Source organism: Phalangium opilio, unplaced genomic scaffold, assembly GCF_054372755.1.
Source record: "Phalangium opilio isolate 3A_F unplaced genomic scaffold, DU_Popi_V2 ptg000013l_1, whole genome shotgun sequence".
Lineage (NCBI taxonomy): Eukaryota > Metazoa > Arthropoda > Arachnida > Opiliones > Phalangiidae > Phalangium > Phalangium opilio.
Genome location: NW_028324148.1, coordinates 10,986,364 through 11,008,039, shown reverse-complemented (window position 1 = coordinate 11,008,039; position 21,676 = coordinate 10,986,364). Strand labels below are relative to the sequence as shown.

The 21,676-nt window shown below is 36.2% G+C and overlaps 3 protein-coding genes across 7 annotated transcripts; 2 read left to right on the top strand and 1 right to left on the bottom strand.

The window, feature by feature from the left end:
* Window positions 1–265: 265 nt before the first annotated feature.
* LOC149709043 (sodium-coupled monocarboxylate transporter 1-like) lies at window positions 266–12,398 on the bottom strand. 5 transcript variants are annotated; one of them, XM_089864486.1, is made up of 13 exons: window positions 12,038–12,398; window positions 10,068–10,406; window positions 7,967–8,032; window positions 6,575–6,694; window positions 6,182–6,336; window positions 5,959–6,099; window positions 5,367–5,502; window positions 4,575–4,782; window positions 2,057–2,211; window positions 1,805–1,995; window positions 1,632–1,732; window positions 1,098–1,173; window positions 266–970 (listed from the first exon to the last, which is right to left on the bottom strand). In XM_089864486.1, the coding sequence occupies exons 1-13, from the start codon at window positions 12,131–12,133 to the stop codon at window positions 919–921; spliced, it is 1,836 nt and encodes a 611-aa protein (XP_089720612.1). In that variant the 5' UTR covers window positions 12,134–12,398; the 3' UTR covers window positions 266–918. The 5 variants fall into 5 exon arrangements, with proteins under 5 accessions (XP_089720612.1, XP_089720611.1, XP_089720615.1 ...); XM_089864485.1 differs by having other exon boundaries at window positions 266–486; XM_089864489.1 differs by lacking the exon at window positions 12,038–12,398 and adding an exon at window positions 10,926–11,923 and having other exon boundaries at window positions 266–486.
* Window positions 12,399–13,441: 1,043 nt separating this feature from the next.
* LOC149709042 (uncharacterized) lies at window positions 13,442–15,287 on the top strand. Its single transcript, XM_089864498.1, has 5 exons — window positions 13,442–13,659; window positions 13,743–13,844; window positions 14,228–14,364; window positions 14,430–14,744; window positions 14,960–15,287. The coding sequence occupies exons 1-5, from the start codon at window positions 13,503–13,505 to the stop codon at window positions 15,191–15,193; spliced, it is 945 nt and encodes a 314-aa protein (XP_089720624.1). The 5' UTR covers window positions 13,442–13,502; the 3' UTR covers window positions 15,194–15,287.
* Window positions 15,288–16,924: 1,637 nt separating this feature from the next.
* LOC149709041 (uncharacterized) lies at window positions 16,925–20,586 on the top strand. The gene is made up of 5 exons (XM_089864499.1): window positions 16,925–17,159; window positions 17,243–17,344; window positions 19,558–19,694; window positions 19,761–20,081; window positions 20,260–20,586. Exons 1-5 carry the CDS (start codon window positions 17,009–17,011, stop codon window positions 20,479–20,481), a joined length of 933 nt encoding a protein of 310 aa, XP_089720625.1. The 5' UTR covers window positions 16,925–17,008; the 3' UTR covers window positions 20,482–20,586.
* The last annotated feature ends 1,090 nt before the right edge of the window (window positions 20,587–21,676 follow it).

Here is a 21,676-nt window from a genome sequence, read left to right as displayed (position 1 = left end):
ACAGATTTCGCATCCCCCCCATCATAACATGAAAATTATGAAATGATACGTTTGTGGGAACAAAGTGTCAGATAATGGATGCAGATTTGAATTATGGGTTTTCAGATTTAATTTAAACTTATTATAGATGTGCCATCAAGGGCGAACTTAAGGGCTGTTCTGGCTGTGTCGCTCTTCAATTTTGGTTTTAAACTCGTGCTTCTGTGGCCCGTAAAATATCATCTTGAACTATTTCTAGACCCATTGGGGAAGAAAACTATACGAATTCAAAGTGACTTGGGCATATTATATTGTTCCAGTCATGGCTTTTAAACAAATGTGAATGAATAATATTTTAAGTCATCTCAATAAAGTATATTTTCAAAACCATACAGATTTACACGTTGTCTTTAAACTGAAGGTGTTAGTGTTTCTTTGATGTCAGCGTGAGAATTTTGTTTTTTCAAGGGTTCCAACATGAACACTTCATCTTCGCCAGTTTTCATCCTAAGAAATGTTAATAACTCAATGAATATTGTTTTCCAATACATGTACTTATAATAGTGATTGATGTCAATAAGAACGACGCGAGAATCGACTACACGCGGTTTTGCAGTCCATCTCCCCATTTAGTGAGCCTTTGAAAGCGCCTCACCACGCGTCACTTTACAAGAATCTATGACGTTTCACTTACGTCACTTCATGACAAGCTCTCAATAACCAGTGACAAACTTATGTAACATATACTTTACTAATATGCGAGGAATTACTTAATAGTCACTGAATAATACTTGGCAATGAATAGTAAGAGCGTTTCTGGTTGTTAATTCGACTTTTGGAAAAGTAGTTTCCCCAATAGTAAAACGTACTGATCCAATTGGAAGCTTTTTTAAAATGTACTTTTCCGCCTTGGGGGTAGGAAATTTCCGTCCCCCTCAACTAAGGGCTTTTGGTGCCATCTAGCGGCGAAACTTTCGTCCCATAGACGCTACTGTTAAAAATGAAATTTGAAAATGTACTCTAAACAGACCAATTGTACTTTAAGTACTGAAAACTTCAAAATGTACCTAAAAAGTACAATTGTACCACTCAGAACATTATGAAACGATGTTACTCACTGTAGAATTGATGCCTTCTCCTCACTAGTCAGTACGAGAGGGCTTAGTAGTCTAATGTCAGTAGACTTTTCTTGCGCTATAGTGAAATACAATATTAGAATTTAATCAAAATTAAATGCCCTTCCACTATCTATTATTACGGAAGAATATATAAAGAAATTATCTCTTATTACGAAACAATTAGCATTTAATTGGTCTTCAAAACGAGGACTACTACGCCACCATTACCTCAACTTTACCATTACCTTTCTCAGCCTGTGAGAATTCAACCAATCCCGTAGGGGTAAGAGGCTCAGGATAGCATACGCCACTAAACTAAAGGCGGCGCAGTAGTTCTCGTTTTTAAGGCTTACTAAATACTAATCATTACTTTTTTAATATTTTCCTTTTATATTAAGAAAAAGGCCGTTCTTTTAAGGTATAATATTATGATATCCGAACTTTTCCTTTAAAGGCGAGAAGAGTATATTTAATATATTAATTAACTCGGTCTAGAATCACTGATTACAATAATATTCAAGCAATTAAATATACCTAATATCAAACCAAAAAGAATCCCAAGTATTGTAGATAGAGCCGCTGACAGGGGAGCAATCCAAAATGAACATATTCCATAGATAGCTAGTCCTTGCCGCCTACATTATGAAGAAAAATTTTAACATAAAAGCTAGATTACAATTTGATAGAAAAATAATTCTATGACTTACTCTATTGGAAACACATCGTTGGAAGTAGAATTATTCGATTCTGAAAATTCGAGGTTAGAGGGCGCTAAATCTTCCGGGCATATTTGTTCGACAGGATGCCTGAATTGAGGTTTGTGTGGGTAATATTTGTACGAACCAATTGTCAACCACACGCTTAAAGTGAATGTCACCAAAAGGGATAACTTGCAGGCCTATAAAATACGGATTGAATAATTATCTCATGGAATTAAAGAATGGAATTGGTAGTTTCACCTTAATACTGGTTTTCCGGTAGAAAAATGCCAAAAATATAATTCCGCAAATTGGACCTCCAAAGGCGCCTGCTACGAGCAACAGAACTTGAATTGCCCCACCCATTAGAGGAACACCAAGCCCTATTAAAATCGCCAATATTCCAAATGTAAGAGCTGGAATGGGAATAGTTTTAAATATCAGCAGAAGTTTTCTGATATCAGTTATAACAATTTTATAGAGAAAGTATTAATTTAAAAATTATTTAATTTTAAACAATTTATCATATCTGCATAAGTACATGAAATCAAAAAGAATGTACAAGACGGGAGACTCGGAGTCAGACAAAATACAATTAGTCTCCCGTTCCTAAAACGGCACTGTGTAGTTCCCTGGTTATCATGGTTACAGCGGTATGTTATCGATTGGGCGTGTTATCAAAACAGCATTGTCCAAAACGGCATTTTCATAAACGCGTTTGCCATTATAGCCATTTCTCGTTTTAGCGCATTTTGATTACAGCGTTTATATCTTGAGCGTACGAAAGTACGCCTTTTCCAAAATATTGTTGTTTATCTTCATTAACTTCCCAAAATAATATGCCTTTTCCAAAAAATTATATTTTATATTTACATTACTCCTTTTTGCATAATACTGTTCTTTGTCCTATATACTTAATATAATAGATATTTCCCTTCCTATCAATCACAGTTTGGGCGGAAACAGCAACCGCTGTTTTGGGAAATAGCGCTGTATTGAGAAACGCGGAAACAGCAACCGCGGTTTTCCTACCACGCGGTTTTGCAAACCGCTGTTTTAGGAACCGCTTTATTCCAAAACGCTCTTTTGAAAACCGCTCAACTACCCGTGAACCGTTACAGCTACCCCCTCACGGAAAGAGAGCGTAAGTTCAAGCTTTCTTAATCTAGCCTTATGAGCTTGTTTATAATTTTGAATATCTCTTGATTCCAACAACGATCACGTGACGCGCGCCATTACCAACGGCTTGCGCGTCGAAATTGCGCCACTGCATGCGGGATCGGCCTCGTTTTTAATTTTACCCGGAATTTCAATTCCGGAAAAATTTAGGAAAGGACCCAAACGCCTGTCCCTGTCCCTGTGCGATTCGAAGAGAGCGTACACGATCTGGAGAGAGAGAAGCTCGGAGAGAAACGAAGGGAAAGCGCTACGTAGAGAGAGAACTGCCTGCCTGGCATAAAAGTGAGAGGGGAGGAAAGAGAGGTAGTTTAAATTTCGCGGGCTTTTTGAGTGAAGGAAACAAGATCAACTAGCGATTTCCACTGACTGCACTAGAGCACTCTCGGCGCGTTTTCGTCCGCCACTGGGAACAAGAGTGCAACACTCGCCCAGAATCGCGTTTTCCACTGACCCCAAAAACTGCCCGAGAATTGCTCTTTCGTGTTCTGAAAAATTCGACGGAGCGACGGTGCTCGAGTATGACGTAATAAAATTAAAATGGCGGACCGCGCGGTATCTCATAGAAGACAGGCTCTCGCTTATGCTTATTTATTTCTGAAATCATCTTCTGAAAGTTCTGAAGATGAAGAATAAGAGGTTTTATCATTACTTAAAAGATATTACGCCTCATCCTAAAACAAATAATTATATCAGATACGTTGTCGATCATTACTCAAAATAAATTTTTTGTAAATTAATTGTAATGTTAAGTCTATTAATTGGTGTCAGCCCATTTGCGTCAATATATACATACTTTATTACAATTTCGTCTCCGGCGACAATTTTGATTATTCAGAGCGCGCTCGGACCTCTCGATCGTGTTCCACTGACGAAACTATTCTCTCCAAAACTCGCTGAGGGCCGTTACGTCATCCTAACCCTGAGAGCACTCTTTGGAGCAGTCAGTGGAAATCGCTAAAAATTTTCGTGCACTTTGTGCGCGTGATACATCAGATTATGATGGATAGTTAGGTTTGGTTTCGTAAAAAAACTTGGTAAAATATTAGGGACGGTTGTGGTCATAGTGTCTTCAGGTATAGGGGATGCACGATCTTTTTAGGTACATTATTTGATTCGTAAGGTTTTTAAAAATTATACTTTAGTGGTGTGCACAATTTAATTTCATTCATATTATTTGAAATGTGACGTTATTAGAAATAATACAAGATTGCGTTTAAGAATTTTTTTTAGTTGTGCGATTTATTTTAATAATACCTTAGGGAGATCAACTATAGGGGGGGCTTGAGCCGTGTAAAATGAGTATTAAGGCCCAGCCCTTAGGCCATCCTGTTTTACCTCCCACCTTATACATCCTTCTTCATAAATCGATGCGCTTCAGGGACCAAGGACGCATGGACCCAAAGCTAGTTTAATTGCGAGGGTAATAATCTCAGCTTAACTTATCACCGAATTCACCAAGATGAAATTTCTTCTCAGCATATAATAATATCCACTGTCTTACCCGGTCTACTATCAACGCTACAATTTCACACAATAATGTTTCTGTAGCTTGGCAAACTCTATCTTTGATTTACCACGTAAAATTATTATTATGTCTTACTAAAAATTCTGCACAAAATAACTCTTCTTCGTTCTTGCTTTTTCAATTTAGGGAACAAAGGCATGATAAAATCTTCCAGGACGTTGGCAGACAAAGCGTTTATATTTGAAGAAACGGAACTGAGAGCGGCGCTCAGAAGACCCGACAAAACTATACCCAAAACACCGGGAACACCCTTGAAAAGGTTAGATGCCACGAATATGTAAATCTAAAATTAAAAAAAAAATTACTTTAAATTGTACTACAAGTTTATAAGACATGTTCCATATTCATGACACTGCCTGTACTTCGTAATGCTAGAGACTTACTGAGTGCCAGTTCTAGAACGACGCGAGAATTTACGAAATTCGGTTTTGCAGTCCATCTTCTTATTTAGCCTGTACTAAGCCTTGACAGCGCCTCACCAGGCATCGCTTAACGAGAATTTATGTTGTCTCACCGACGTCACTTTATGACAAGCTCTCAGTAACCAGTGACAGAAGTATGGAACATATCTTATAAACTAATGATTTTACATTTAAGCATTGCTTATTCATAGGGTAGGTACTGTACCAAACGATATATGGTAGTTTTCCTACAATGTAAAAGATGTAGTATAATCCCCGTAATGGTACGCTAGTGCCCTTTCTTAAAATTGATAGCAATACTGTATCTTGCTAGGAGGTCTATTCTGCAAACATACTTGGCGAGCATCGCGTATTTAGCTTGGCGGTCAAACAATTTCTACTATAGTGCGGGTATACCTTTAGGATACGTTATGCAAAATAATCATATCCATGCGGATAATCTTACCTGATCAGGCAAATGAATTTTAGAGTTTGCTGCAAGCAAAGGATTGCACTTGGATAATGCTCCAAAAACCGCGACGCAAGTAAAAAAAACTATGACATGAAGTATGACTCCCAAAGCGTTGCTCAATAGATATGTTCTGGAATATAACAAAATGCTTCACAATTGAATTGTTATTTACACCGAATAAAGGAGCCTGAAAATTTTAAATCTAATTCTAAGTCTACCCAAAACACGAAGCTTTTTCCTACGTCAAAAATAAAAACATATATGCATTTTGTTAATTTTTTTCAGATTCGCTACGAAAATCAAATAAATTTGACAATTTTCCTATTTGCTTTTATTGGACATTATCTCATAACTTTCATATATAATGATTATTTCTTAAAACAAAAACAAATTATAGTGCAGTAGCCTATTTATTACTTTCTCTATTATTCACGTGCATGATCTCACTTTTTGTTACATTTGTATATTGGATACACATTATAACCCTTTGGGGGGTTATAATGTACTCTTGGTATTAGATATATTTTTTATTATATTGAATTTTGCCTTTTTCAATTTATTTTAAAATGAGTAGATTTATTCGTACCTTTTTGCAGCCTTGTAGTCTTTAACGCACAAAAATCGTTGGGCGCAGGCTTGAGATCCAATAGTAGTGTAAAAACAACAAGCAACGGCGTAGAAAACAATACTCCAAATAGAATAATTATTTTCTAAGTCTTCCGTGACTCTAAAAAGCATAGCGTTAAAAATCAATCACAATCATTGGCCGAGGAAGTACTATCACATGAAGTATCTGAAATCTCACTTACGTAAAGTGTTGGTAAACCTGGCCTGAAAAGGTGGTTGTCCATGCGTTTGAAACCCCGCCAACTTCTACGAAAGCAGCAATCGTAACCATAATTACACTCGCAAACAAAAGAAAGGATTGAAAAACATCCGTCCATATCACAGCTTTCAAACCTCCCTATAAATGAAACGTTTATTTTGATCAGTCGCTCGTTGCACCAGGTTTCAAAAATATGTCCTGACTACGAAAGTGCACATGGTTTTCTCGCCGCAAGTCTTCACCTCTACATTTAAATGTAATCTAAGTCGAGGGCTGAGTTTGGAGTTCCAATTATAACCTAACACCATGCAGCTTCTTTCTTTCCAAGCGTTTTTGCATATTTCATAATGTATTTAGATGTTGCGACTAAACTTACAATCGTGCAATAAAGCGTACAGAGAAGTCCAGCCGAAACAAGCGTAATCCAGTAGCTTACTCCAGTAACGGTAGTCACAGTAATTGCAGGGACGTAAAGGTGAATGCCGTTCCGAAAGAGCTGAAAATAGACAAAGTTGCGATTAGCACTGCCTTATCATGTCTTGCATATTCTTAAATCAAATTGTGATGCTATACAGTATAGTTCCATTAATCTGAATAAAAATATAATGCTGAAAGGCAGAAAGGGTGATTCCAAAAACTGTAATGGCGAAAAATAAGCCATATATAACCGTATAACCGTTGAATTTTTATTTTGAGAAAGTCGTTATTGACGCCACAGCCCCCCGGGGGGGGGGTAAGCAAAACGAAAGTCTTTCCTTCTTTCCGGGAAAATAGTGTTAAAGTATTTTCAATTTCTGTGTTATTAAGCCTAATCCGGCAGGTGATACAAATTGCGCCAATCACAGCGCCTGGTTCTTACAAACGACTGGGGTAACGCCATGGACTAAGCAATACTGAAGGACCGAAGGCAGCCCATAGAGCCCCATACTAAGCGACTAAACAACAAACGTTAAGCTTACTTCCCCATTTCAGCCCCAAATGGACGGGGGGTTATAAAAAATACTGAGTCAAATCCCGGAAAAAGCTAGCGCCATCTAGACAAAATAAGACGTTAGCTGCTTCTCTCTCTAGAACATTGATTCCCCCATATGCACCCCACTATCCGGTTTGCTACTATCTACCGCTAGAAGGCGAATTAACAAGTATTTTTCAACTTTTCCCTCTGCCATCCGTCCTTCAGTATTGCTTTGTCCATGGTAACGCCGTAGCGGTGTGGCTCACAGCCAATCACAAGAAATATTAACCTGAAGTGAGGAACCGCTTTACAACCACGAAATAATTCCTCTTTGACGCGTTTTACATCAGCTGCTGACGTCAATGATTGTGGGGGAAGGGGATTTCGGTTTTAATATAATATTCTTTTCATTCAAATTTTGTGTTAAATTGAGCTAAACACGAATCTTGTTCGTGGTAATGACCTTTTTGCACTGTGCCTTCTTCCATTAAACTTCACTATAAAATTGAAGCAGTTAAATAGGTAATACTACTGATTTGCGTTTGGGAAAAGCAGTTCATTCCGTTGTCTGTTCTTTGAATTACGGAATATACTTTCCACAATTCGAACAATTTATACTATCCATTTTCATGGACAAAATTAATGAGATCATATTTTTAAATACCACTTCGGATAATTGTAAATTTGCCAAATTGAGGTAACAATTTTTGAACATTAGCTGGTGAAAAATTAAATGCTAATTAAACGAGTCTCAGCATAACCGTAAACATACCAAAAGTTTAAATAAGTATATCAATTCTTTTCCAGACTTACGCTAATAATTAGATATATTCCGGAGATTAGAATCCGTAGAGATCTGTCGAACCGCTTTTCAATATACTGAAATAAGAAAAAGTTTCAACGAGATAAATAAAACAATTCAAAAACGCAATAGACGTATTAATGCTACGAATTTTATATAAACTGGAAACTATAGAATACTATTGTGCTATTGCAGTACCAAAGCCTCCTAAAATATATCGACCTCTAACAGTAACAAGATGGCTCCGGCCACATTAACGTTTTGCGCGACCTCTGATAAGAAATAAATTACGTTATGCAACGTGTCATGTGAACTAAAAGAGAATTTTGAGTGAATAATTCGCGGAAATACGAAAACTTTATTTATAACCATAGGGTCACACCAAACATTTGAGGGAATAACGGGGCGAAGGCGCCCAGCCGCAAGGGAACGCAACAATCGTTTTCCATCTCTAAGAGCGCAAAAACCAAAAAAATAAAGTATATATAAAACCAGGAGTTCATAATAACCCCCCCTTCGGGGGGGAAGTATGAAACTGGCCATAGAGCTAATGGTAAAAATTGCGAACAACAAGATTCTGTCGTTGCGCATAGAAAGGACTAGCCTGTTTATGGACATACAACCTTACAGTATATCGTAGTGGTATCTATGCTCCTTGGTTTTCGTTCCAAAACTTCCGTTGGCTGGGATCTCCGTCGAAAAGAAAAATGGCGATATGGTGGACGTACAAACACGATGGAATTCTTATATTAAAGATACTGCGAATAAATTTGTCCAAACCGTTTTAATTTAACCACGGAATTCTCACTCACACATATCACAACAAAACATAATTGACGATCGTTTAAATGTTTTGTAGAAAACTAGAAACCCCGGCTAAAAGCCAACTTCTTAGCCAAGGCTTAATTTACACCGTTCCGACAGAAGCAGACGTGAGCCATTTTCGCTCCCAAAATCACAAGATAAAAATAGTGCTAAACCGGAAGTGTGTAAGTTAATGCGCGTAGGCGCTAAAAAATGGGGTAACTATTTCATTGGGAGTTAAGCGGTGTATAAATCCGCTGAGCTTTACGGCGAAACTTTGTTGTTACGGGCTTTTTAACCAGTTTCGTACTTCGGGTTATTATGAACTCCTGATAAAACTAGTGTTTTAATCCTGTCTATGCCAGGCAAGGTAGGTAGTATTTAGTTGAATTAGGCTATAAGGTTGAGCCCAGAGTTAAGACGATGGAAAACGTTTGCTTAGATGTCCCGTATTTCCTATAGAACTGTTCACGAACCGAGCTGAGCAAACTTTTCGAAAGCGTGCGTAGGACTCAAGAATGAGTCAAAGGCATGTTCTGGCATTTGAAATGCACTGGTTTACCAAAAACTGAATTAAAGGTAATATTACCACGGTTAGTTGAAATCGAATACAAATTTCCTCACGCTTTAGACTAAAATGATAGCACAATGTAAGCTAGTGAGTTATGTTGGCTCGATGTCTGTTGCTCTTCTCGATAAGTACTCGAGCCTTTAAAGAATCGGCTCGAGTATTTAATTAGCGAGCTTCGAGGGTAGAGTACGGGATTTCGTGAATGACCGATCCCCTCGATAAAAACCCTTGGACGGAAAAACAGACTGATATCGCGCCAGATGGATTATATGTATTTAAAGCGATAAACACTATTCATGTGGTTTTTATCAGGGATAGATTTAATTTTATAAGTAGGAATGTGTCAAAGTCCCGGACCCCTTCTACGGGACCGAGGGGTATGAAAGAAGAGGCGGGTCAAAGCGACAGAGGTAAAAAGGAATTAAGTGTTTTCGGCGTTACCGTAGCAACGTCATCAAAACGTAGTTTAAGTGAGCCAATAAGATAATTTAAACTGTTCGTTACGTGTTAGAGGGAGGGGCTCTTTACTGGGATATGAGTCGGACTGAAGTAAATGCTAACGGTTCTCCATTCCTACTTCTAAAATTAAATCTATCTCTGTTTTTATCTTATTTTAAACCTGGGGTTATTTGTTGAAATATTAATGTATTTTTTCAATATTATCTGTCATAGTTAAAACTTCTCGAGTCGTTTTAATTTTTAATTGTTAAATAATTTGAAAGCTGTGGCGAATTTACCTCATAGACGCTAGTGTAAGACATATTATGAAATACTGGTATAATGAAATACGCAATGGGTATTTGGATCACGAAGAACGACATGGGTAAAATAATGAACTGCATGCCGTTGGCAAACGTCTCTCCTACTATAGACGTAATGTTATTGGCGGACACGATAGTGGCAAAGGCTGATAACGCAGTAGGAATGATGGACATGCTTCTACCACCCAGAAGAAATCCGTCAACCGTTTTCTTTTCACTACGCTTTGCAATCAGGCTAATCACCACGCATGCCAAAATAGAGGCAGCCGTGATAATGAAGTCCAAGATATATTCGAACGCCATTGAAATTGCCACCTGTTTAAGAAAAGCAAAAAAAAAAAATACAGGTTTTCTTTTTATTTATTTTTTTCTATTTGTTAACAAGTTGGGAAACCAAAATAAACCTCTCCGAGTCGAGACGAGGGCTATCTACCCAATAAAGATGTTGAACAACTGAGGAAGAGGAACTAATTTTGGTATTTCAAAGTATCAAACCACACCAGAAATGGAAGGAGTTATTTTTTCATAAGTTACTGATTTGTTAACTGCTGACGTTGGGAAATGGTGAGTAAACAGCTCTTGCATTAAAGAGGGCAATGCGTTCAGTGCACGAAACCACATAGTCCGCTTTTGCATCAGGCAGCTTGGCTGTATGAAAGCCCTAGTTTTATATTTGTTTCACGGTTTAGTGGGGGATGGCAATATTCCCAATAAATGGAACAGAGTCACCTCAATTTTATATATAGAGCTGCACGACACTTTTTGGAACACTCCGTATATGCGTATTTGACATATAAACATAAGTATAATAATAATAATAATTTGAATGTTTACTTTATCAAAAATCCCATTCAATAGTCATGATCGAAATCCGCCTACGAGCTATGCAAGACCTAGCACAATTAGTCAACAGTTTTACAAGTAAAAGCCTATGAAACAGTATAGGGCCCGGGAATTTTTTTATCTCTCCTTGTGAATTGTGGAATTCATATTGTCTCGAAAAGTGTATTTTTCTCTAAAACCTGAAGGACTTCTCTACAACGAATGATGTACAAAAGAGCTTGATCCGGTCCAAATCCATATGGTTATTTTACTATTAGTTTAAATTTCGATTGCAATTTCTGTTTACGAACTGTGTTTGCGGAGAGGTTTCGTTATGAATACTAGTGGTAAACAACCTTCTCTAATTTTACCCCCTCTCTTCTGCACCGATTGCGCATGTGCTGCACTCTGATATCGAGCCACTGTTTCAAAAGGAGGACTGATGGAGAATTCGGTCACTCCGAGCTTCCTTCTCTTACATACTCACTGGTCCCATCAACTAGATTTCGTCTATTGCAAATATACACCTATCAGCGCGCATTGACTTCTAACTCTACAATCTAATGCTCTTCGATTGTTACATATTTTTGTGTTTTAGATTCCTTTTTAAGACTATATAACGTAAAGGGTTTTTGGCTATAGTTTCTAATGTAGCTAGCCTAAGCAATATTAATTCTTAAATAATATTTTGTGAAGTGCACCCAACTTACCTAAGTTTTCGCAAATAAACTTCACGTTACTCTTTCGAAGCTTTATCACGAACTAAAAGAACTTTCTAGCTGCATTATACTCTTACATTACAACTGCTGGCTTGACATATTTTTCCTTTGAAGGGTATCCAAGTGTATTTACGTATGGTTTAGGGCCTTGGGTAAAAATTTATCCTTTCTAGATAATTTTCCCAGGCTCAAATTTATGGATAGATGATATAAAATTAAAATTATATGCAACAGCAAATTGACAAAATAAATTCAATACCATTTGGATTGAAATTTCATAAGTGAGACTAAATAGAAGATATATATATATATACGTAGACAATTAGACCTTGAATTAATTAAGCCTTGAAACGTACAAATACCACTTATGTTTGGAAAAATTCAATAACTCAAAAAACCGTTCACCAAAGAGAATTGATAGTTTGACAGTATACTTTCAGAATAGCAGTCCTTTTTTGGCTGTTTTTTCACAGTTTTAGACACCGCATTTTCCGTGTACATTCGGAATGCGGACGTCCTATATAACGTTTAGAATAATTTTCATGAAAATCTATCACAGCTGTTAAGTACTGGTGTCGTATTTTACTGATATTTTTGAATTCAAAACGTTTGTTAAAGATATTTTCCTCTATTATAGACTTGATTTATTTATAAAATTATTTTTTAAAATATGAATGGGTTAAACTTTTTACTTTTATTTTTATTCTAATTTTTGTTACCTAAAAATGGTGGCAGAGGGTAATTGAACGATATCTATCGCTCCCTTTATTAAGGTACGCTCGTAACATGGATTCTTAGTTTGAACTCATAAAACACCCGCACCATGGGCGGGTTACGAGAAGAGGTAAATAGCTTCCAAGGACTGCCCTTTACGAAAGTGATCGTTGTCATTTTTCTCAGATAATAATGGCGTAAATTTTCAAACGATTTTAAGTCTTATGTAAATATAAGGGAAAGGTGAAATACGCAGTAACCCGTGACATTTCCTTTGATATTATTGTAAAATGATGTTTGTAAAGACCAATTTATATAAAATTTAGGGTAAATAAGCATGTTACAGTAAATTGTTGAGATATTATCGGATTTTAATGAGTTAAGTTTTGTTAAATTTTTGTAGGTTATGTAATTGAAACACGAAATAAACCTCAAAACGTACTAGGCAAACTGTTAGGATTGAACACCTTCTATGCCATCTTAGATAATCCAGCACACCTATCGCCTAATATTTCCAAACTGTTCAAGAATGAACAATTGCGTTCACGTTTGAACCGATTTTTTTTAATCTTTTATGAAATTTTCTACAGAATTTTGGCAAAGAAAGTGGCCGTGAATCTGTGGGTCAAAGTGAATATTCGTACTTAAAGTGGATGTTGATTTAACAGCCTGACCATGCAAATGACTGTTCAGTTTTTTTTATGATAACATTTAAATATAACAATAAGAACACTTCCAACTGTTTTCGAAATCAAAGTTTTTTCCTTCTATTTTCGATTATATTGATTATCAATGTAATTTAAACTTTCAAGAAGTTTAAAATATTTTAATATCACCGTTCTCATGGTTCTCTACGGCTCACTCGAACCTTGTTACCAGCGCGATTCTGATAACAAATGCTTGAATTGTCCCATTTTATTTAGTTCCGCCATTTAATTTGACTTATCCTTGTAAATTTATGCGTGGGAAAAATAACGGGAGCTTGGTTGTATTGATAAACAATGTTAAATCTCAAGTAGTCCTTTTGAATATATCTACATATATCTATGTGCTTATAAGTTAAATTATTATCCGTGTCTATAAATTGGAAGTGTTTCAATACTTCATTTTCAAAACCGTTTCCACGAACGCGAGCTGAAAGACTGAGATTTGAGAGATGCGATTTATAGAGCTTAGCTTAGTGAGTGTGATTTTGATAGCTGGGTATTTTAGCTATTCTAGGGCTCAAACTAATGTGGTGGAAAAACCCATAGTAGTAGTGCACGGTCGACCTGAAGTATTGAACTTAAATAGCGAATCGGAGCGAAATTATGGTTAAAATGTTTACATTAATAAAAACATTATTCAAAGATTTTGCTCTCGCCGCATGGAAAAACGTTTCTCTATATATTTTCAGGTTCAGATGACAAATTAAGAGCTGCGAATGAGGAGGTTTGCAGGCAAGGATTTGTTGATGCCGCTACTAGAACACAAGATGGCAGCACATATTTGTTTAGAGGTAAAAAGCGCATGATACGATTGAAGTAGGCGTTGAACGTCAGTGTCCTTTTGATCCTCTTTTTGGCTTCCATTTTAAAAGATAGCGGCTAGAATGATATAAAATTTCAGGTTAACAAGGCACTATTTATGGATGTTATTTTAGCTACGAGTATGAAGGACTAAATCGCTTTTAGGATTATGATCTTTGAGTGTGTGTTTATGGTTTGTTTAAATATTGATTGAAAGTAGAAAGTTTCATATATAATTCTTTGTGTAAGTGCGTACACGTGCGAACTTAATGTACCCCAACCGTTGGACCATCTCGAGCATTACCTTAGCGAGTTAGAAAACACGGTATTGTTCAAAACTAGGTTTAACAGTATGGTTATTTATATTATCAAGGTGACTATTATTGGAAAATCGATGTCGGTATTGTGTACGGATATCCAAAGCTTATAGCGGAAGACTGGAAAGGAGTCGGATCTGGTCCGATCGACGCCGCCTTTACTTGGAAAGATGGTTCAACTTTCCTTTTTAAGGTACATAATTATAAATATTATCATTGTCTGATTTCGGTTTAGGCCTAATACGTTTAAATATATAGAATGACAGCTATTGGCGATTCTATAACTTGCGACCGGAGAAAGGATACCCTAGAAAGATTCAAGATGGATTCCGTGGAATTCCCAACAACGTTGACGCTGCCCTTGTCTGGGAAAACAATGGCATTACATACTTCTTTAAGGGCAGCAAATACTGGAGATACAATCAGAAAAAATACATCACCATAAGCGGGGATTACCCCGCTGATATATCCAACTGGAAGGGAGTGCCCAATGACGTCAGCGCCGCCATTCGCTGGGTTGATGGTCTGACCTACTTCTTCAAAGACACCAAATATTACAGATTCGAGAACGATGTAAGTAGAGAATCCAACTAAATTTTTAAAATTTTCTGTTGAAATAAGACTCGTGTAGTAATAGCATGGAAGAACTAGGCCTAGTTCGTCCATGGTAATAGTCGTAAAATAACTAGCTCATTTGTGACTATTCCTATTGTTATTATTACTGGCTAATGCTATTATGGAGATAGATACGAAATAGAAGCTTCAACTAATAAAAATTATTTATTTAGGAGGAAATGGTTAAAAACCCTCCGTATCAGACCGTTAATGAATGGTTCGAATGCGAGAAAGCGGGCATACCTGACAATAGCAAATCAATGTTAGAACGGGAAATTTCCAATAAAAACGCTCACGAACAGATTATGGCGAAAATAAATGAGCTTAAAAGCCAAGTGGATTTAATCGAGAATGCTTTGAAAAAAGTCGAGTTTATAAAAAAAGTTGAGTTTGTGAAAATAATGTAATATTTCTTTTAAAGAAATTATAAAGAAAACACTATTGATTTGTAAGACTTAAAAAAATTGAAAAGATTGAAAGAATTTTTTATATCAGCAACAACTCTTGTCATTAACTGCAAACACGGTGACCGACAAACAGACACACACACACACGTACACCAACCCCGACACGTCCAGTAAAATTTCCCTATTTTTCGATATATCATCTGCAACGTTTTAACAAAATTTTGTGTAAACAACGATTACCCCAGATGATCTCGAACTTTGCTTTGAGTTGGGACTTGCATCTCACCCACCATGCCTTTTTGTAGAAGGCTGCTTAAGAAAAGGCATTAAATCAATCGTTTTAAAAGAGGTTGAGAAAATTGAGAAACTCAGCTAATCATTTTCAATCGGTAATCAAATCTGATAAGTTGTAGGTTGAGACCTACTGTGTAAAGTCAACTTACTACAAAATTTACAACACGTATGTTAGATACGAGAGCTAATGGGTAGACAAGGATATTAGTGTCCATAAGCTCAGTTTCTATTAAGTGTACATAGAGACGTACGTTCCCGGAGTATATCAACTGATAAGGACCATGGACCTAGTTTAGGGATGTTTTTGTAAACTATTTAGGTGCACACTTTGGTCTCGAGACAAATTGGTCTCGAAACAATTGGGTCTTGGGACAAATTGGTCCCGGAACAATTGGGTCTTGGGACAAATTGGTCCCGGAACAATTGGGTCTCTGGACACGAAGGTCTCGTTATAAAAAAATACACCCCTTCAGCATTTACTCAACCCAGTCCAATTTAACCCAACCCAACCTAACCCAACCAAACCAAACCTAACCTAACCCAACCAAACCAAACCTAACCTAACCCAACCCAACCTAACCTAACCTAACCAAACCAAACCTAGCCCGACCCAACCTGGTTTGGAGATAAGAATATTATTTATATAAAGATTATGAAAAGTCCGCCTCTTAGCATGAACAATTTATTTAAAATAATAGAAATATTTTGTAAAAGGTGGCAACTAATTAGGTAACCAAATAATCACGAGACAAAACAGTCCCGAGACAAAAAAAATCACGAGACCTTATAGTACCAAGACCAAAAATATCACGAGACCTAATAGTACCGAGACCAAAAAATCACGAGACCTAATAGTACCGAGACCAAAAAATCACGAGACCTAATAGTACCGAGACCAAAAAATCACGAGACCTAATAGTACCGAGACCATAAAATCACGAGACCTAATAGTCCCGAGACCAAATTGGTGAGACCAATTAGTCCCACGACCAAAATGGCGAGACCAATTCAGTGAGATCACATATTCCTGTTCCGAAGTGCATATTCGTACTTAAAGTAGCTTTTGATTTAACGGCTTGACCGGGCAAAACACTGTTCAGTCTTTTAAGATATTATTTAAATGTAAGAATTAGAACACTTCCAACTGTTTTCGAAATCAAAGTTTTATCCTTTATTTTAGTTTATATTGATTATCAATGTAATGTAAACTTTGAATAAGTCTAAGATATTTTAATCTCACCGTTCTCACGGTCTTCTACACGTCCATTTTCCGACCCGTTACATATGATATTCCACGATTACAATTTCTGTACAAATACAGACTTCCCGGTTAAATCTAATAAATTATCAATTTAAATTAAAAGAAACTCGACTCATCTCCCGAGTATTATCCGTGTCTATAAATTTGAAGTGTATCAATATTTTATTTTAAAACCGGTTGTACGAGCGCGAGCTGAAAAACTCAGATCATCCATCGAAAACTGATTCAGTTAGTGTTTCATGTTCTATCAGATTTGAGAGATGCGGTTTATAGAGCTTAGATTAGTGAGTGTGATTTTGGTAGCTGAGTATTTTAGCTATTCTAGGGGTCAAACCAATGTGGTAGAAAAAGCCACAGTAGCAGTAAACTTAACTAGCGAATCGGAGGTTGAAAATGTTACGCCAAATGATGGTTAAAATGTTTTTATTCATAAAAAAAAATATTCAAAGCTTTTGCTCTTGCGGGATGGAAAAAGTTTCTCTATATTTTTTCAGGTTCTGATGACAAAATAAGAGCTGCGAATGAGGAGGTTTGCAGGCACGGATTTGTTGATGCCGCTACTAGAACACAAGATGGCAGCACATATTTGTTTAGAGGTAAAAAGCGCATGATACGATTGAAATAGAAGAAAAGAACTAGGAGTTGACCGTCAGTGTGCTTCGGATCCTCTTTGGGGCTTCCATTATAAAAAGATAGCGGCATATTTAATATATAAAAAAAGGACTTGGTTTGCCCAAGCCTAAAAAACAAAACGATAAGAGTTTTTTCCAGTTGACTGAAGCGCGGATATTTTATTTTTCTATATAATTTTAAAGACAATCCGAATTTTACTATTCTTTAGAATTTAATTCAATCTCTTGATTTTAGTGGTAATGGATTTATTTCCTATAAATTAATTGAAATAAAAAATGACTTATCTCAGATTTTTCATGATAAAATTTTACGAAAATGGAATTGTTGTTGAAAAATCTGAGATAAGTAATTTTTTATTTCAAATAATTTATAGGAAATAAATCCATTACCACTAAAATAAAGAGATTGAATTAAATTCTAAAGAGTAGTAAAATGCGGATTGTCTTCAAAATTATATAGAAAAATAAAATATCCGCGCTTCAGTCAACTGGAAAAAACTCTTATCGTTTTGTTTTTTAGGCTTGGGCAAACCAAGTCCTTTTTATATAATATCTGTTCCTTCAGTCTGCATTTGTATTAATCTATTATAAAACGATTTTTGCCTGAAATGCGAAATTTTTCACTTCTAGGACGAGGTTCAAAATGGTTCTACACTTCTACTAATTCTTATAAGATACGGCTTACAATTCGTTTTAGAACCCGAGCTTTATAGTCAACTTCAAAACCAACATCCTGCCACGATTTTTAAACTATCAGAGCCGTATCTTTTACAGTCCACTTTACGATTGCAATTATCCATAACATTGCGTTCACTGCCCTTGTACGTTTACAGTGAGTGGCACCGTGGCCAGTTATTTTAATTAAAATACCTAGGCCACAGGTCCAGTTTTAAAAAAATCCTTATTTCCAACACTGTTCCATCTATCCTTCAAGCTTTTACAATCACCCATTGCATAGACTCACTCAATAGTCTGCCTAAGCATGGATTTATAATAGAAGCTTACGCTTCCTTGATATTTCACTCACCTTAAAACGCGCACATTTATTCCTCGTCTGAAATAGTACCAGCCTGGCACGCGCGTCTGTTACGTAGAATTTGAGGCAAATTCAGAGGGGGGTTGAAGTTTTTCACGTGATCGAATTCTAATTTTTAATAGCGCGCGCAAAATTATTTTAAGAAAAGCGCGCGCGCGCGCGCTGAAAGAAAAAAGTTTGCCTCAATTTCTACGTCATCAGCCCCCAGTCCCCACCCGCGCGAATTTTTATGACATAAATGTGTTTAAAATCAAAATGCCTTACTGAAGGCTACAGTGAAATATCCATGACGCGTAAGCTTCTATTATAAGTCCATGGCCTAAGTAAGGCAACTTAAGCCTTGGTCGAAACTGACATCTAAAATATAAATTAAAAAGGTATCTGAAGTATAGAATTTCAACCGAGACACATAAACGAAAATTAGACCCGCCAGAGACATTTTTAATAAATATAGTGTTATATTTATTGAAAAATATCAAGTTAAAGTTTCAAGGCGGTGAAATGGCAAATTAGCGTCGTCTACTGTAGAGTATTGAACAATTAGCGTCGTCTGCTGTAGAATAATCTTTTGAGGTACTTACATTTTTAATAAAATTAACATACTTAGACTTAATTAATTTTGATGAAACTTGAAAAAGGCACACCTTAAATAGTTACTTGTTAATTTGAATGTATTCCGAAACGTAACTTCGCTTTAGTTTTTAAATGATTCGATGTGCAGGAGCACCAAAAACCCCATGTTATTCCTATGGGAAAATCGGCGAAAATCAGTGAATTTTCATTTAACATTACGGGAGGGTGTGGGATCTTATCTAGAAGGGCCTACCGGCCCTCTAGAATACAACAAGATGGCAAGAACGATTTTCATTTTCAGGCTAAAAGGGCACTATTTATAGATATTATTTTTAGCTACGAGTGTGAAGGACTAAATCGCTTTTATGATTAAGATATGTGAGTGTGTGTTTATGGTTTGTTTAAATATTGATTGAAAGTAGAAAGTTTCATATATAATTCTTTGTGTAAGTGCGTAAGCGTGCGAACTTAATGTACCCCAACCGTTGGACCATCTCGAGCATTACCTTGGCGTGTTAGAAAACACGCTATTGTTCAACGTTAACACATACAAAACTATTTTAAAAAGGTGACTATTATTGGAAAATTGATGGCGGTATTGTGCCCGGATATCCAAAGCTTATAGCGGAAGACTGGAAAGGAGTGGAATCTGGTCCGATCGACGCCGCCTTGACCTGGATGGATGGTTCAACTTTCCTTTTTAAGGTACATAATTATAAATATTATCATTTGTCTGAGTCCGGTTTAGGCCTAATACGTTTAAATATATAGAATGACAGCTATTGGCGATTCTATAACTTGCGAACGGAGAAAGGATACCCTAGAAAGATTCAAAATGGATTCCGTGGAATTCCCAACAACATTGACGCTGCTCTTGTTTGGGAAAGCAATAACATGACGTACTTCTTTAAGGGCAGCAAATACTGGAAATACGATCAGAAAAAATACATCCCCATAAGCAGGGATTACCCCGCTGATATATCCGACAGGACCTGGAAGGGAGTGCCCCAACACATCAGCGCCGCCATTCGCTGGGTTGGCGGTCAGACCTACTTCTTCAAAGACACCAAATACTACAAATTCGAGAACGAAGTAGGTAGAGAATCCAACTCAATTTTTAAAATTTTCTGTTGAAATAAGACTCGTGTAGTAATAGTCGTAAAATAAATAGTGCATTTGTGATTACTCCGATTGTTATTATTACTGGGCAATGCTATTATGGAGATCGATACGAAATAGAAGCTTCAACTAATAAAAATTACTTATTTAGGAAGAAATGGTTAAAAATTCTCCGTTGCAGACCGGTAAAGAATGGTTCGACTGCGAAAAAGTGAGCATACGTGACGATAACAAATCAATATTAGAACGGGAAATTTCCAATAGAGAGGTTATCACGAAAATAGATGAACTTAAAAGCCAAGTCGATTTAATCGCGAATGCTTTGAAAAAAGTCGAGTTTATAAAAAAAGTTGAGTTTATCAAAATATTGTAATATTTCTTTTAAAGAAATTACAAAGAAAACACTATTGAATTGTAAGACTTAAAAATATTGAAAACTGACATTGAAAAATAAAATAATTTTTGGAATCATCAACAACTTTTGCCATTAACTGCGAACACCGTGACCGACAAACAGACACACACACGTACACCAACCCCAAAACGTCCAGTGTAATACCTCTCCGTGTTGACACTCGGAGAGGTAAAAAACAATAAATGAATTTCTTCTGAATTAACATAGCTTCATTTGTCAGTTACATACATTTTAGTGCGAATTGATATTTCTTGTTTGTTTTCGTAATCAAAGTTTTTTCCTTCTATTTTAGTTTATATTGATTATCAATGTAATTTAAACTTTCAATAAGTCGAATATATTTTAATCTCACCGTTCTCACGGTATTCTAGGGTTCACGCGAACCTCGTTACCAGCGCGATTCTGATAACCAATGATTCAATTCCTTTGAATTGCCTTATTTTTTGATTTAGTTCCGCAATTTAATTTGACTTATCCTTGTACATTTATGCATAGAAAAAATAATGGGATATTGATTGTATTGTTAAATCTCAAGTAGTCCTTTTGAATCTATAAACAAATATCTATGTGTCAAAGTCCTGACTGTTTGACTGATAACTGCTTTACCTAGAAGGGTGATTATTGGCATGGACATTATGTTTAGTAGCAGGTACGCACTAAGAAAGATTATTCAATTCCGCCATAATCTTCAGAATTGGCAGCCAGAAAAGTAAAAACTAGGGATGACGGGTCGATACCGGCACTGATATTCGGGGTTTCCCGATAGTATCGGATCGGTTGATTTAATATGATACTAAACCGATACTCGTTTAAAATGCGTTAGATGGAGCTACATGGTATTTTTAGGTCTTTCAGTAATGTATTGATGGTGATTGTATCTCATTTCTATGAATGTCAATCGTGATGATTTCTCATTTATATAAAAAGTACCTGAATTTAGTTTATCTAATAAATAATAAGCAAAAATAGCTCTAACACTAAACCTGATAAAAATAAAAATAAACATTTTAGATCACCATATATTGAAATGACAAAAAACCAAAAGTTAGTTTCGCAAATATTTTTGAAGTTTTGAATTAATTCTATTTTTGCTTTCAATAATTCAATGATAAATCACTAACAATTATAAGAAGTATAAGAATAAAAGGGCCTC

What these genes read in the sequence shown, in the direction of transcription:
- LOC149709043 (XM_089864485.1), bottom strand. Translation starts at nt 12,133, where the DNA reads ATGTACACGGAAAATGCGGTGTCTAAAACTGTGAAAAAACAGCCAAAA. An exon ending in GTACGCTTTATTGCACGATT is followed by an intron (nt 6,337 to 6,574) that starts GTAAGTTTAGTC and finishes TTTCATTTATAG; the next exon opens with GGAGGTTTGAAAGCTGTGAT. An exon ending in ACCGGAAAACCAGTATTAAG is followed by an intron (nt 1,996 to 2,056) that starts GTGAAACTACCA and finishes CGTATTTTATAG; the next exon opens with GCCTGCAAGTTATCCCTTTT.
- LOC149709041 (XM_089864499.1), top strand. Translation starts at nt 17,009, where the DNA reads ATGCGGTTTATAGAGCTTAGATTAGTGAGTGTGATTTTGGTAGCTGAG. An exon ending in AAATGTTACGCCAAATGATG is followed by an intron (nt 17,160 to 17,242) that starts GTTAAAATGTTT and finishes ATATTTTTTCAG; the next exon opens with GTTCTGATGACAAAATAAGA. An exon ending in ACTACAAATTCGAGAACGAA is followed by an intron (nt 20,082 to 20,259) that starts GTAGGTAGAGAA and finishes TTACTTATTTAG; the next exon opens with GAAGAAATGGTTAAAAATTC.
- LOC149709042 (XM_089864498.1), top strand. Translation starts at nt 13,503, where the DNA reads ATGCGATTTATAGAGCTTAGCTTAGTGAGTGTGATTTTGATAGCTGGG. An exon ending in CGAATCGGAGCGAAATTATG is followed by an intron (nt 13,660 to 13,742) that starts GTTAAAATGTTT and finishes ATATATTTTCAG; the next exon opens with GTTCAGATGACAAATTAAGA. An exon ending in GTTCAACTTTCCTTTTTAAG is followed by an intron (nt 14,365 to 14,429) that starts GTACATAATTAT and finishes TTAAATATATAG; the next exon opens with AATGACAGCTATTGGCGATT.